The sequence below is a fragment of the Phalacrocorax carbo genome, chromosome 8 (genome assembly GCF_963921805.1).
Source record: "Phalacrocorax carbo chromosome 8, bPhaCar2.1, whole genome shotgun sequence".
NCBI classification, from domain to species: Eukaryota; Metazoa; Chordata; class Aves; order Suliformes; family Phalacrocoracidae; genus Phalacrocorax; species Phalacrocorax carbo.
Genome location: NC_087520.1, coordinates 31389888 through 31406510, shown reverse-complemented (window position 1 = coordinate 31406510; position 16623 = coordinate 31389888). Strand labels below are relative to the sequence as shown.

The following is a 16623-nucleotide window of genomic DNA, read 5'->3' as shown; positions in this document are numbered from 1 at the left end:
AAGAAAGCAGCTGCTTTTTTCTCATATGAGGTAAAAGGTTAAAATGCTTTATTTTTGTAGAGCAGTTGGATTTTGCAAGCCATGCTAGGATTAAAGAATGATTCTAGTGTAGTGTGTTTAAAATCTCATTGAGAACTGAAGCATCAGGAAAAGGCTTCGTCTTTCAAAAACCAAAACACAGCAAGCACCTTGGCCTCTGGTAGGTTACATGCAGCACTGAGAAAGCAGGTTGGCATTGGCTGGGCTCCACTTCAGCAAAACCTGCAGCTACTGCAACCTGAGTGCAATCATGATCCACCATTGCTTCCACTCAGCACTACCAGCTGGCAGATCTGGATGACAGCAAATAATCAATGTAAGACGATGGGATTCAGGATGAGACTTTAAAAAGTTCTGCTGAGCACTATGGACAGAGGCAGTAAGATTACATGAAGATGTTTATTTATACCAGCCCTTATTGGCAGCTGAGGAAGAACATAGAGTAGCTCTGAACAAGCATAATGGAAGAAATTTGAATTGCCACTAAGTGAGTATGATGGGCTGTCTTCTGCCCTGAGGTATACGGCCAAAAATAAGAGCTTTGTGGATGACAGAAATGTATATATATGCATTCCATGTTAAGAACAGAAAATTAAACTGTTTCTAGAGTATTATTAAAAGATATATGACTTTTCACAGTATACTGAGCTTCATGGTACTTCATATACAGTCTAGCGGAACTCTCCCAGTTCTGCATAAAAAGCTATTTGTATGGAGAGAAAAAAAATTACTGCCACTCTAAGTAAAGCTTCCATGCAGAATTTAAGACGCAACTCTTAAAATACAGAGGCTTACTTTGAATGTTACTCCCAACAGTTTCCTTTTGGGATTAAATCTTTGTGTCTATTTATAGGAATCTTTTTTTCTTTCTGACAGATGCAATAATCGAGCTATAAGATGACTTCTAGTAAAGAAGAGATAAAAGGGAGTGTTTGATGCTAAGAAATTATAGGTTGTTTCTGTAGTCATGGCAAGGGATGCATTTTGAATACTAACAGCTTACTGACTAATGGCTTTGTGCGACTGATAGATTAGGAATAATACAAAAAACTTCCCATAGAGCAACCTTTTATCTAGACACAAGTGTGGTTACAACAGATTGGCATGAAGTCTGTTCAGGAGAAAACCCATACAGTCAAATTTGCAGTAATCATGTATTTCTGAAGTGTAATTAAATCTGCATATGTACAAATGTCAGTTGTGTTTTATGGTTGTTTTATAGCGGGGTTTATGGTATTTAACCATGTTACTTAAAGAGGAAGTAAAAAAAAAATCTCAATGCCTTTTCTCCCCTGTGTAAGCCATCTGTCATCTAAACTCAGTGGATGGTTAACACCTCTCTAGAGAGAGACATTTATTGAGAGCAAGTATCTTTCTTCCATTGCTCAATTATTATGCTAACAAATGAAAAATATTTATTTAAACCCTCAAGACATTTGTCCTTCAGGCCAGGAACAGGGGATTTTATGGGCTGTGGAAACATTCTGGATTTAACACAGACTTCTTTACAACTTTCATACCATGGAAAGACATCCATGCATATCAGAAACCGTTCTCCACTCTGCAGTACTGCTGTGTTGGCTTCAATAATGCAAGGAGATGGTCTAAAATTTCCTAACGGAATAATTTAATTAAAAAAAACCAAAAATCCCTGATGGTTTAAGTCTGCTACTGCTAACGAAGATAGAGTATGCTAGAAATAGTCTACTGAGGCACAAGGTTAATAACTGCCATATCTAGCTTTATTTTCTCACAGAAAACCCTTGCCTATTGTCGAGCTGTATTACTAATACCACAGACAAAGAAATGCTAGGATGAGGAGCCTTCCTCAGTTGTTTACCTCCGAGCCTAAAGAAGTTAGCAACAAGATTTAAAAGTGGAAGAGAAGCCCAGGTGAATCCTGGTCAGGTAGTAGCTTCTGACTCAGGTGACTGATTTTGTGAAAACCTTGCTGAAAACAGGTCTTGCTCCCGATAACAAGTATGAGAACCTGATCACGTTTAGGCATCTCCTTAGATGAGTTCAGACAGCAGAAACAGTATTTTTACTGTGAAAAGGCTGGAGCGTATGGAGGTCTCGGTGCGCCTCGGGAATATACGGGGCACTCGGGCAGGGTCGCTGACACCGTGACGCCCGTTTCTGCTGGCTGGGACCCCCAGAAACCGAGGTGCTCCGGCCGGCCTGCCGCCTGCGATGGCTGCGGGCTCCCGGCCCGTCACGGCCCCACGCCGGGCTCCCGGCAGCGCCCGCCCAGCAACCTCGAGCCGGCACCGCAGTGCAAGGCCGGGACCCGCCAGCCGCCCAGCGGGGTAACGCGGGCGGGATGCGCAGCAGCCACGGGAGCAGCATCCCCCGTATCCCTAGTACCAAAGTTTCCGCTGGCGGTGGGAGGGCGGCCGGGGCAGTGCGGGGGCAACCGAAGGGGTGGGCGCCCCTGGGGCTACGGCGCTCTCCCATCCGGCGGGGCGCGGGCAGGTTCTCCCGCGGCGGGCGCTGTGCCGCCCGTGGCTCCTACCTTCCAACACCGAGCAGAGTTTGTGCAGTGCCATTGTCTCCCGGCGGGCCGCGGCGGCGACGATCACCGGCGCTCCATGGCCGCGGCCGGGCGCGGCGGCCCCCCGCGAGGGCGCAGTGGCCCGCGACTACTGCTCGGCCGGCCTCCGCCCGCCCGCGGCCATGCCCGGTGGGGCGCGATCAGCCTCCGCCGCCCGAGCCCGGAGTCTCCGCCGCCGCCGCCGCCGCCGCCGCCGCCGCCGCGCTCAGTCCCATCCAGCGCGGGGCGCGGCGGACTCCGTCGGGGCACACCTGCCCCGGGGGGCGGGGAGCGGGGCCGGGGCTCCCCCTAAGGCGGCCTGAGCGCAGCCCGGCAGCTCCCGGCCTGACTGAAAGGGCTGCCGGTAGATGAAGCTCATTTAAGATGTGAGGGGTGTTTGCCTGGATGAGCCGCTTGTACGCATGTGCCCGCCCCCCCACCCGAGCCCCGCAAGCAGGCACCGCCGCAGCCGGCGGGATTGCTCTGCTCCTCCCGCCCGGCCGGGCGCCGAGCAGGGGCGCCGCGGCCGTCCTCGCCCCGTCTCTACGGGGAGCCGGTAGTGGCCCCGTTGAGGCGCCCCGCCTCGGTCCCGCGCCGTGCATCGTGCCCTAGGCCGTCCTCCCCGCCCGCCTGCCGGGATTTTCTCGTCTGCGGAGAGGGGCATGGCGGTGCAGGCCGCTGGTAGCGCGTCCCCCGCGGCCGCCGAGACTGTGGCCGAGGTGCCCAGCAGAGAGACGTGCAGCCCCTGTCTAGGGAACGGTGGCTCCGGTGAACATGAACACAGGCAGCCCGCCTTTGTTCGGGATCTGAAGGGGGTCCCGGTGGGGTAAAAGACCCGGTTCTCCCCTTCGTCTGCCAGCCCTCCCCTTCCCCCCCAACTCATGGCTGAGAGCGTGTGCGGCCCCAGCCTTGCGGCGTGCCCCGATGCCTGCGCGCCTGCAGCGTGCTGCTTGCAGCTCGGGCGCCGGGAAGAGCCCATCACACGCTATTGTGCGGCTTTGTCTGACAAGAGTGACAGCTAAAATAGAGCTATTACTTTACAAGAAGTCAATAAAAAGGTGCACTTAGCCTGCTGCCTGCCCTGGCTCCCGTCCCTCTGGTTATCCATCACATCTGGTTAGCTCGTGAGGGTAGATGGTACTTAGTGGAAGAGCCCGAGGCGGGGGCAGCTGGCCATGTCGGGGGAAGGGCTGGCGGTCGCCCCCGGCAGAAGGGCTTCCCACCGGGCCGGGCGGGCAGGGAAAGCCCCCGGCCAGCAGGTCCCCCCCCGAGCTGCGGGGCTCCGCGTCCCTCCGGACACCTCCGGGCTGGCGGCGGGGGCGTGTATCAGGGAGAGCCGCTGCTGCCCCGGACAGCCGGGAGCATGGCCGCGAACGGCTGCCGTACCCACAGGCTGCCTGAAAGATGACAGCAACGCATGTAAGCCCGTTAGAGATTTTTTCTGAATCTCCCATAGGCAACACGGGTTGAATTATCTCAGGGTATTTCACCCAGGATATTGTCTCCCTAGAATTGCCGATTAGGCGGGGCTGAGAGCTTTCGCTCAGGATCCCCAAGTATTGTCAGGCGGAGAGGTTCGGCTCTGTGCGCGGGGTGCGCTGCAGCACTTTGGGCAGCAGGCAGGAGCGGCCCGAGCCCGCCGCGAGTGCGGTGCCGGGCGCGGCCGCCGCGGGTGCCCGGGCCCGAGGGCAGGCTCCTGTCCCGCTCCCAGGATGCGGGACGTAGTTGTCCCCACTTGACTCAGGTCTTCTCCTCATCGGTCGTGCAGAATGACGCAGGTGTGAACCTCCCGGTACCCTACACGGAACTCCGCTGTCCGAGCTCAGGCATTTCATGGAACCAATTCGGAACCCACTCGAATTTTGCAAACTGTACATTAGCGGCGTAATTGCAACTTGCGATTCCGTCTGCTGAAGGAGCAGGGCCGCTCACAACACTCTCTAACGTGATTGTGAGCGGTGAAGCTGTGATTTCCTTGCGGTTTGGTGCTACGTGTTTGAATGTTAAATTCTTTCTACACTGTTCAAAGGTCAGCATATCCTCTTAGAAAAGGTCATTCTCTTCCTTCAGATTATCAGTTAAATCTTTCAGGCTCTTCAAGTCAATATAATTGTCAGTTGTAGCGAATTAAGCAAGGAAGGACCGAAACGCGGTTGGGTGAAGCCGGCGCAGAGCCCCGCCGGGCTGCGGGAGGTGGCACTCCTCCCTCCCAGAGCTCCTGCGCTCTGCTTGGTCACGGGGCGCAGGGGGGTACACGGCGAGACCTTATTGTGAAGGTCCTGAGCTTTTCTGGGTATTAAAGATCCATTTCAGTGTTCTAAGAAGCTTGATGAAGTATTAAGCTTGATGTTTTGGCAAAATCCCAAGTTACATAATTATATTATTCTGCTTAGTCGAATTGTCCTTTCAATTTCAAGTAGAGCTAATACAGTCCTTCTCAAAGGGTAGCTTTCCCATGAGTTGTTGAATAGCGGCTGCATTCCAGCAGAGGATGAAGCAATTTCTCTCGCTTCACCTCCTAACCATGTTGTTATAGTGTCGTGATGAAACGTTATATAGTGAAAACTCTTAATATAAAGAGAAGTCCTCATCAGGTGGGTCTTCTTTGCATTTTTTCTCTAATAACAAAAATATTTACTGTAGTAACTCAGGAAAATAGCTAACAGACTAATAATTTCTACTATATCTGTGCATCAACCACATTTTTCTACCCTCTCTGCAAGTACATAAGCACAAAATTAAAATCTGACTATGCTGTTGTGCAGATTGTTAGGAGGCAGGGGGTTGCTTTTTGTTGTTGTTGTTTTAATGCAGTGTAGCTGACAGCAAAATTTGACTCAGATATTTTTATTACTTGTGATGATATAAGAAACAAGAGAATTAGCCTGATTCTCAAGCTTAATTTGCATTCAAGAAAACTATTTGTGGTCAGTTGTCTCACACCAAAGAAACAGAAAAACCTAGTAATTATCTTGTCCTCGATGCAAGTTGGTAGTAATTGCAAAGACCCAATCTGCTACAGTGTCAATTTAACCGAGAAGTTGAACTTCTGGAAGGTTGAAGAGAGCTATTACACACCAAGGCTGCATCAAGCTGCCAGCATGGGAGACGCAGGTAGTAGCATCAGCTCATAGACTTGGGGCATACTCTCCCATCATTCACTGCTGCTTTCAGAGAAATTTCTCACGTGGACACCCCTGTTGCTTTGTCTTGCTAGACTTGTTGTTATAGGTAGTGCTTTAAAATATCTTATAGTAAACTAGTGACAGGTCTGAAGAAACTTTCACCTCCCATTTTCTGAGCCTGCAGGGTAATAGTTTCCAGGGAAGAAAATGCTATGCCACCAGGTCAAGCCAGCAGTAAGCTTGAGTTAATTAAACTTGAGTTTGGAAGTTAAGAAAGGTTGAAGACAGCTTTTGGACAGCCAGTTGTGTATGGTTCTGCTGCTCTGGCTCTGTTGAGCCACTGTGATTATTTTTCAATGGGAGTAATACCCAGAAGGCAATGGAACTGCTTATTTTGATGTAGGAAAATACCTGCATGAACAGTTAAAGAATGAGTCAGTTACCACAGGCACTCTGCTGCAGTAAAGGCTTAAATTTCCATTGTTACAACAGGTTTTGCCTCCTCCCAACAGTTCTTCCTTAAAACTTCCTTTGGTTTGCTGTTCTGCTAGAAGTTTTAATATAACCTGAAGCATTTGCTGCTTTTGAGTAGCAGATTGTACACCACAACTAGCCTTAGACCAGCAGTTTTTTACTACGTTTGAGGCTATCTGGATATTGCTTGTAGAAGAGGTTGCAAAAATATAGATGTCAACTGTGAATAATTATGAAAGGAAGTTAGGTATTACATTTAAACTGCTCTGGTACCTGGGTTTGCCTATAGGATTTAGGTGCTTTTGATAATTATATAGAATTTCTAATTGGAAAAATGACAGAAGGTGCAAGGGCCTCAGTGCCCAGGGAGGTGGTTGAGTCTCCATCCCTGGAGGTATTTAAAAGAAGGGTAGACATGGTGCTTGAGGATGTGGTTTAGTGGTGGACTTGGCAGTGATAGGTTAGTGGTTGGACTCGATGATCTTAAGGGTCTTTTCCAACCTTAACAATTCTGATTCTATAACATGTAATCATACATAAATATGTATAATTGTTATTTACTACTGTGTTAAGACCACTGCAAACTTTCAAACAGTTGTGAAGAATACTGATAGTCTTCAGAAAGCTTACTGTGCACTTCTCTATTTGCTAGGCAGTACAATTAGATCTGAGTATTAGAACATACCTACAAACTTTTCTGGCTTAAGTCAGGTAATTCAGGACTTTCCAAGTAAGGTTAGCATATATTTTACAGTTTTTATGGATTGTATCACAGATGGGATCATATTTTATGTTGAAGACATGAATTAATTATAAAAATAGTGCTGTGTGATTATTTTCAAAGTGACAGCTGAGGCCAATACTACTGGTGCCTCAACAAACAGATCTTGTTGCCAAAATGGGAAAAAAAACTCTAATGGATAACAGGGCTACTGAAAGCATAGCAGTATTTCAGATTTAACATCTCTATTGCTCTTTTCTTGACATACTTCTCAGTCTTTTATAAAAAAATTTGCCTATCCCTTTACAATTTTTTTGAATTGCACGTGCCTTTATGAAATCACTGGTCTTAATACTATTTACTTGCAAAGTTTGAGATAATTTTAAGCATAATTTTATCTTCTGGATTTTTAAAAATAATTATTTTGGTTATTAATACCCTCAAACCCTGGTACAGTTAATACTTTACATTGCTTTAACAAAACTAAGCTCTGATAATTATAACATAGTTGAAACTTATGGGTTGATTTCTGTTCTGTTTAGGTGTTGTTTATGTGAAAGTAGTTATAAAAGTCCTGAACTGACTGAATTGAAAAGTGGTTACTTTTCAATTAATTGTAGCAAATGTTTTTAATAAAGCTGTCTGTTAAGAAAGATGGCCTCAGCATAGGAGGAGTATCATACTATATAGAATATGCCTATTAATCTGCAGCAGAAAAGTTGGTTTTCCTGTTGGGGGATTATAGTGCATTAATGATAAATCTGGTAGGAAGATTCAGTCTTAAAGCTTCTCAGGGAAAATGAGAAGAAAGGAAAATGGTATCTCAACAGCCATCTGTCAGTTGGCATGTCAACAGTATTTTTATATAGGTGAGATTTCACACTGAAGATGCCTTCCAATAGCACTTCTCACCAGGGCTGTGTTATGGTGGATGGATTTTGAAAATTTATGTAGTTAGAACTATTTCTCACTTCTCAGTTACTGTGACCATCACCTGGAACTACACTTTCTAATTGATGCTGCTTTCTTAAACTTACTGGTCGAAGGGTAATAACCTTACTCAAAGATATTTTGATGCTTACAGAAAAGAAAACCAAAGTACGACATGAAAACTTTGACAAGAGGTTTAACAATATTTAATGCCTTCATTCAAAATAGTATGCATATACTGTTGTGAGCCAAGCTACGTGTAGTTAGAACCTGTGGTAAACTTTCTTATAAGAAAGCTATTAAAGCACTGATAATGTACTATACATAAAGGGATGCAATGATGCACTACTTACCAAGCATGCAAAATACCTTAATGCAAAAGATACCGAGTTAATTGTTTTGTTAACTTGACTACAGCTTAAATGTCAGCATGAGGTTATTTCATTCCTAATTGTTTTTCTGAAAAACATAAGGAGGCTAATCTACGTTTATTATACTGTGACAGAGGCTACAGACAACTTTGCTGCCAGAGTGGCATTACACTTTTAGCCTTATTCTCCAACCATTTGAAAAAAGACAGGAAAAAATATTGAATTGTGCTTCCTGTTAATTATGAAATCCGTTGTTACTTTTGCTGCCAGGAGTAAATTCTATCAATGAGGTTTTAAAAAGTCCAATAGCATTAAGTATTTATCTAAAAAAATCTTACCTTTTCATGCCATTCTAAGTGAAATATTAAAGGTGTGCGTTATGGAAATGTGCTATCCTAAATAGTAACAGCAGTGTAATATGACAGTCTCCTTTGTTGGACTCTGATTGGTTCATATTAGAAATATCTAGCAAAACTTCACAGCTTAGTAGACTGCTTATCCGTACTTTTCTGATGTTTGGCTTGGTGCTGCTGTATGAATGGGTCACTGTTCAGCACTGCCATGGTTCAGGGTGGACATAACCAGTTCAGCTTTGTACCTGCATGCTCTTTTCTGTTCCTGTATTCACAAGCAAAGGTAGTATTACAGGACAGCAGGTTCCAGGACAAGCGCCAGACTGGAGGAGATACCTACTGCAAAGGGGATTGCCCATAAGATCAACACTTTGTGGTTTGTGGAGAAAGTGCATTCTAGTTTATCAGACAGTATTTATTAGGAATGCAAGTTGACAGATTTTAATGCACAATTAATCATGTAAACTTGTATCACTAAGGAATAACTATTAAAAAAAAGCATGGTTATTTTTAGAGACTCTTCCAGGATCCAAATTACACTGAGCAACTGTAACATTATCACCATTTTAAATATAGAAAGTTGAGGTACTCGTCTTATGTAATTATTACAGCCTTATGAAATTTGGGCATAGTAGTGCACATAGATCACGTACATTGCTTATTCCGGTGTCCTATTGTATTCTATATTTAATTTTTTTATAGCTCATCCCTTAGCAATACATTTTAGGGAGTCAATCCTCATTCTGTTCCCACTCCAAAATGTTTCTTTTAACTTCCGTAAACTAAAACTGAATTAAAAAATCCCATACCTTAATTATAAGTCAAAAGAAAAAAGTTGCTTTCATAATGAATTTAGGCCTTTCTAAAATAAATGTGGTTATAATTTAATTATAAAAGCAGTTTATGTAATGCTGATACATTTTTTCTGATTTTAATTTTTTAATGCGTTGTCTTCTCTCTAGAACTAACACACACAAATACTGCATCTATCCCATGGTGAGCTACTGAACTAGCATTAACATTGCAGGTTTCTTTTAGTTCTCCAATTCCTAAATTCTTTAACTCTCGCATATATGGATTTAAACAAGAAAAATACAGAATACTTTAGGTTGAGTAGCATTTAGTACCATCAAAATAATTAATGATCAAGTAATCTGAGAAATTGCTCAAACTTAATTTTCACAAATGGGGGTTATTTTTCAGGAATGTATAAATGACAACACCAATTCAAGTGGTACAAACTACTCTGCTCACTGAAATGCTAAACTTTATTTACACAGCTTTCTTTCTGTCAAATGTTACTAAAGAATTGGTGGTACGTAAACAATGGTACCTGCAATTTCATCCCTTTACTAAGAAAAATAAATTTACAGTTCTGTTAAATAAAGACCAAATGCTGTTATATACAGACTGTTAACCAAAAGGCCTTGTGAGACATTCAGTTCTAACTTTAATACTTTCCAAATAAATAGCAAATAACGCAACATTTACAAATAGCACACCAGCAGTATTTTCAGGGTAATCATTTTACAAATCAAAATTTAGTATTTGAATTAAGCACATGAGTAGCAGCTCCTTCATAAATATTAAGGCATGTCACATAGCATCAAAATGGAACCGATGAGCCTCCTGTCGCTTCTCTCTGTCATCTGCTTTCTGAAAAATAATAAGAAAAAACACTTTGTGGGATCTAGTTACAGAAATGAGTTGTTAAGTGTCAGAGAATGGTTGATTTTTTCCAAGTCACTAATTTGACAAAAGGCAAAAAGCTTAGTAAAAAGCCCCAATAATTATCTTTTAAATGATGTCAGTTTGAAGTAGCAATAATCTACTCAAAATTGACTTCTGCCGTTAATGCTTAGCTGTTTTAGTATTTATGACCCATTATTTTCTATTATTTCTAATAATGCTTTTTTAAAAGGAATATTTAAAAAACAAAGAATGTTTCCTACTATGCATTTATTGAATCTGCATTATAAATACGAGATAAAATTACTCTGAATTAACTGCAAATGACAGCTATGTTACACTTAAATGACATTATTTTAAAAAAATTCTGTAAAATACAAATTTAGACAAAGATGGCAGTTCAATCAGCTCCAAGTAGGCTAAACATATTCCAAGTTTTTGTTTCTATTACTCAAATGTGAGGCAGGATGCATTTCCCTGCTTATTTATGCAGAACACATATTGATCTGCTGAAAGAGTAGTTTGGATGGTGCTTGGAAGAAGCAGCATATTTAAATTGTACCTATAATCCATGTAATGTGTAAAAACATGTCCTCTCCACAAGCCTCCTCTTGTGTTCTAAAGCAGCAACGGAGTATGAAAGCACTTATTAAAGGATTTTTGAACACATAGTGACGACTTTTCTAGAAAGCACTGTTTTTGTCATGACAGACAGCATATCTAAATCCTAGCATAAGGGAATTTAGCAAAACAGATTTAAATGCTTTTTAGCTTGCTTATACCTAACTTTCCCCCCCCCGCCAATGAGTAAAATGAAGAAAAACCTTTATAGTATGCTGTTGTGTGGGCATTCAGATTGGTATCTCAGTTGATAGATATACATGACAATTTTGGTAGAAATCAGTGCATGTGTTCTGCCATGAAAATTTGTAATCTGCTTTGGCTCAAGGCCAAATATTTCCTCATCACCCCATGTTTATGTATGATAGCAACTCCATTGGATTAACTATGGATTTTACTGCATTTTGTGGCAGCAGCGGAGCTGAGAGAGTAGAGTTTAAGATATAGCAGTCTGGCTTTTTGGCAGGAACTTTACCAATGTCAGTAGTATTTTGAATGCCAAAAATGGGGTGGGAAGAAGGGAGTGGCATACTCTTGCCTACACTGAAATGCTTGTCACATTGCACAAAATTTTATAGTCTCACTTAGAAAGCAATTTTCACTCCATTTCTTGTGTGCTTCCAGAAAAAATTACCACTTCAAATTTGACAGTAACAGATACTCTGATGAATCCATCAAAACTTCTCTAGCAGTATTATCATCAATGTGTAGTGTTCACATGACTAGCCTCAAGACCACAAAGCAAGTTATAAAGAATCAGAATACAGGAATATCAAGGTCCTCAGCTAATGTAGCAGACAATATTGTGAGACGAATAATGGAGTAAATTCTTCCTCAAGTTCTCTTTCATTTGAATAACTTAGATTTAAAAGCTTTCTTCTCTTTAATGGATCCAAAATTTCTATGGCATGACATGCCAGCATACTATCCCTAAATCCTACAGTTATTTAAACAATATAATACTTGGCTGGCAGAAGAGCGTATAAGAACTTTTGTAGACCAAGGGCTCCTACTACTACTTATCTGCAGAAGTCAAAAAGTACATGGTTTATATTAACTACTGAATAAAACACTGCAGCTTACAGACAAACATATCCTCTGGGAGAAAAGAAGAGATTGTAACTGCCAGTGTATTTCCCTTTCCTTTCTTTGCTATAGGTACTCTAGAGTCTGTAAGGGAAAACAGCATTTAGGCAGAACAGTATTTTTATGAAAAGATTACTGACCGAGGCAGTAAACTAAGATCAAGCTTAGAAACAAGGGACTTTGGAGTTTAACTCCCAGTCATGTCAGTGATGGACAATACAGACTTGATCAAGATTCTTGTTTGTTCTGTACCTCAACCATTTCTTCTAAAAATTGGGAAGGTAAAAATGAATAGGATGACATCGGAAAACTGTAGGAATTAACAAATATTTATACCATAGTCTGAAAATACACATGATTTATGCAAATATTTGTGCCTATTTTGAGCAAGATGCAGCTGTTGGAAATGAGTTTGTAATATAACCAATACACCTCTTCATTCACATATACCTAATGGGGTTCAAAATGGTTCAGAAAGCACTCATTCTGGGCTGAGTGCTTCTTTACATTTTAATACATGTATTATTATTTGAAGAACTGTTTTAAATGTTGACATTAAATCTCCATTTCTCCAGGTAGAATTATACATAGCCAATCCTTCTGCAACTCAAAAGTCCACGTATTTTTTCTGCTACTGTTTTTGCTTAAGATGTGTTGGAGGCAGCATTAAACCCAGCCAGCGCATAGGCCTAGCTACCAGTTAGCAATGCTTTCTTGGTACCGTGGGACATGCTAAGGACAGTCATCATAAACTTCGTGTTTCTTTGCTTTGTGTGTTTTATTTAAATATGAAGCATGCACAAAGCATACCTGAATATTTAACAAGGTCATTTTATTTCCAGAAGCACAAAATAACAAACAGTTCTACCACATCAAAATGCGCAGTAATTTTATTTGACAGCTAAGATTATGGTTTGGGTATGCAGTAGCGTTTATTGGCAATCCTGCCAGTTGGATATGATTGTGAGCTGAGCATAGTTAAGAAAAATGGGAACACATTTCTTTTGTGACATGAAAGGCCCCTTTCAAAATGCTTCTTCAAATCAATGGATTTCTATACACTGCATGTATAATTCAGAGAGCAAAGCAGCCAATATGCACACGATCGACTCCCTATACAGTCTTGAATGCTAATGTCAGTGCAATCAGCAAAGACGGATACAGAAAAAGAGACTTTTTCCTTATTTTTAGATTATGAGCAGAACTCAAGTAAACTGAGTTTGTGTTCCGTTTTCCAAAACAGTACTCCTTAAAACTCTACAAAATAGAAAGCTTAAATATGGAACAAAACCGTCTCATTTAGTTAGAAATAACAGCTTAATGGCAAAAGCTTAGCCATGTTGCTCTTCATTTCCTTTTCTAAGTCTCTCAGCACTTAAATAAAAGCAATGCCAATTTTTAGGCTTACAGTAAATACCGAATTAATACTAAATACCTTTTGGGAATTAAGGCAGTTGGTGTCAGAAATTATAGTGTAGAAAACTACTCAAAAAACCCACAACTTACATGACTAAAATATCAGGAAGTATCAAATGGTATAGAAAATAAATTTTAAAAAATCTAGTTAATTAAGCTTACCTTTTCTTGCCAGTGTAATATGCCAATTATTGCCAGGATGAAAACGCAGACACCAATTAAGGCTATAGCTGTTAGCAGCACAATGTTACTTGGGGTCAGATACAGCTTGGCACTCCAGCTATACAAAAGAAGAAAATAGAAGGAAACATTAATACCTTTCATTAGGAAGCAGAAAACAGATTTAGCTTATAAAGATGAAAAGAGCTTGCTAGTGTAAGACAGGTAACAACTTGGTCTACAGAAAGTAGTAGCTATATTTAGAGACTGAAGCTTAATGGTGGTTATTGGAAATATATGGCTTAATATAATTACTTTCAGGTAATGCCATGTCTAAATTCAGTTTTTGTTCAACTTCTCAGGAATGCTGTGGATGACCTCAGAGACTGATGTTTTTCTCATTAGGAGATTATCTGCTGCCCCTGCCCAAAACAAAGTAAAATGTGTAGGAAAGCCTTCCACAAAACTGCCTGGGGCTTGGGGAGATGGAGAAGCAGGGTTAAATAAGCCTGTAACATAAAATTGTTTCCTCTGCATGGGAGGCTTCTCTCGGACAGGCTCATGGGGTCCAGCTGGTTAGCTGTCTCTCAGTCTGAAGTTTACCCAGAACAACTGCAGTTATAGGCAACCCATTGACTATGGCAGGAGAATGCTGGAGAGCAACAAAAATAAGCACTTCAAGGGGTTCTGGAAGACATTGCTTAAATGTGGGGTCCCGAGGCTAAGTTAACACCCTTTTTGTACTCCAGGCTTCCTATCATGGGAAAGCTGTCAGCAGGAGGCTCTATGTTGAGGCAGTACTGAGGCCTCTCAGGAAACAACGTATTTATGTTTTAAAAAAATTATAAATTTAAGAAGCATTCATTATGATATCTGATTTCTTTTGGGGATTCTATCCTCTGCTATTCTTCAGTGTCCATAAACTTACTTTATAGGAAAGCAAGAATAGTTTAAGGATAAGATGACAGAAAAACCTCTGCATAACACAGACCTTTATTTAAACCTGGGTTTAACCTCAAGATGATAAGTAGATTTTCTTCATCTGGCAGATGTTATTCCTTTGTTTGTTAATTAGCAACTCAAGCAGCATATAACTTCTCAACTGTTATTTGTCCTACAGTAAAATTAACTGCTGAAACTGATGTCAGAATGTGCTGGTTTTGGCTGAGAAGGGGTTAATTCTCCTCACTGTGGGGGGGTCGGCTACCTTTCCAGCTTCCCACACTCTGCTGTGTGGCGGGGGGCTGGGAGGGGCAGGGCCATGGTGGGGGCAGCTGACCCCAACTGGCCAATGGCATGTTCATTCCATACCATGTGACACCATGACCAGTATATTAAGGGGGGGCAGTTTGCATCTCGGGGGTGGCGAGCGGCTGCATCGCGTGCGGTTTGTTCCCCTCTCCCTCCCCCCCTGGGGTTTTGTGCCTCTTGTTGTTCTCCTTTACATTGCATTTCTGTTGTTGTTTCTTTTAATTATTAAACTGTTCTTATCCCAACCCACGAGCGTTACACTTCTGATTCTCTCCCCCATCTACCAGTGGGGGAGTGAGCGAGCGACTGTGTGGGGCTGAGCTGCCGGCTAAACCACGACACGGAATCATTTCTGCATGATAAATGCAACTGAACTCACTAGTAGATCACGTGGTAAAAAGCAGCTGGAATATGTGACTAATGTTTTCTCTAATAGCAAAGAGAGAAACATGCTCTCTTTCTGGGGTAAACATTTCAATTGCAAGGTGAATTCAGTGTTCAAGCTCTTGTGTAACCCACCCCTTTACTTTAAAACATTCATTCCTGGGGCAACAGATACTGCATTCAGAAGGGCTGAACTAAAGCTTTTATCCACAACTAGACAGAAATTGCATATTTGGTGAAACAAAAATAGTTGCTTCAATCATTACCATGCTTGCAATTTGACAAAAAGAATGCTGGTATATCTAGCATATATGTTATTTACAGGAATTGAGCTGGTAATAGATTTTGATTGTTTATGGGCACTATCTAAGAGTCTGTGTAAATGCTTGAGAAGTATTCTGCCTAGTCACAGAGGCAACTACATCTACAGAACTGACCGCCCTGTCTCCAGCGCTGATCGTTCTTAAATTTACTTTCTATACAAGTGACTATTTTTAAACCTACGTGTAACATCTAATTCAAACTCTGTTAATGTAGTTTTGTGACGTGCAAATCAAACTGATTAAGTTACCTTCGAGGAACATTATGAGGATAGGGGATGACTATAAGCTGGGAGTTTGGTATGATAGCTGTCCATTCTTGTTTTCTTATCAACTGAAAAACAAAAGCTATGTCAATTCCTAACAAACCAACGCACTGAAAAGCGAAGAAATTCTCTATTGCAACATATAAAAAGAGAAACAAAGAACCAGTTACTTTTTTTTTCTTTTAAATAGAAGTGATTATTCCATTTTTATAAAGGTTTTATAAAAGTATAAACTTTTTATTCTGGAAGCTCCAAAGTGCTTTAAAAAAAAACAAAGTAAAAAGCAAAATAACTATTGCTGACATGAAACACAGCATCTGCTTAAAAAGTGCAAGGCAACAACATTATAGGGAAAGAAGAAAAGAAGCAGTTCTACAAAAGAGGCAGGCAAAGCAATTATCCAAATCAGAATTTGGCCCGTATGCTAATTTGAGTACCTCACTTTTTAAAGTAGTACCATCAGATCTTTAAAGACTGAAAATGGTCAGGACTCTACTTTTTGTTTCATCTGAAGATTAGATAACCACAGTAATCTCCACCTCTCATCATATTGATTGTGGTTTTATCACTGAGGCAGAAAGGATTATGTGAGTTCACAGGCTGGCCAGACCAACCCAGGAAAGTCTTACAGCTGAGACCACAATAATTGGATCCTCAGATCTAATACACATTTACCATATAAACAAGCACTATATACCTGTGCTAACATTTATAGACAGCTTCAGTCATCATTTGGTCTTAGTGGTAGCTTCAGAGCTTATACACCCCCAAAAAACCAGGCATGTAAGTTTCTTTTTGGCAAACTTTCCTTTGATATTCTTGCTTCTGGGGGACAAAAAAAAAAAAAAGCATCCCTGGCAGTATTTCCATCCAAACGCTATTAGG

The 16623-nt window shown here is 41.7% G+C and overlaps 2 protein-coding genes across 3 annotated transcripts in view; both read right to left on the bottom strand.

Moving 5' to 3' along the window:
- NETO2 (neuropilin and tolloid like 2) overlaps window positions 1-2769 on the bottom strand; it is a 40825-nt gene extending 38056 nt beyond the window's left edge. Inside the window, exon 1 of the mRNA XM_064459463.1 lies at window positions 2555-2769. Within this exon, the coding sequence (XP_064315533.1) occupies window positions 2555-2588 (34 nt within the window). The 5' untranslated portion in view covers window positions 2589-2769. The remainder of the gene's footprint in view (window positions 1-2554) is intronic.
- A 7027-nt stretch (window positions 2770-9796) lies between these two features.
- ITFG1 (integrin alpha FG-GAP repeat containing 1) overlaps window positions 9797-16623 on the bottom strand; it is a 94964-nt gene continuing 88137 nt past the window's right edge. For both annotated transcript variants that reach the window (XM_064459461.1, XM_064459462.1), the window contains 3 exons: window positions 15724-15806; window positions 13521-13638; window positions 9797-10202 (listed from right to left, as the gene is read on the bottom strand). In XM_064459461.1, coding sequence (XP_064315531.1) covers window positions 10143-10202; window positions 13521-13638; window positions 15724-15806 — 261 coding nt within the window. In that variant the 3' untranslated portion in view covers window positions 9797-10142. The remainder of the gene's footprint in view (window positions 10203-13520; window positions 13639-15723; window positions 15807-16623) is intronic.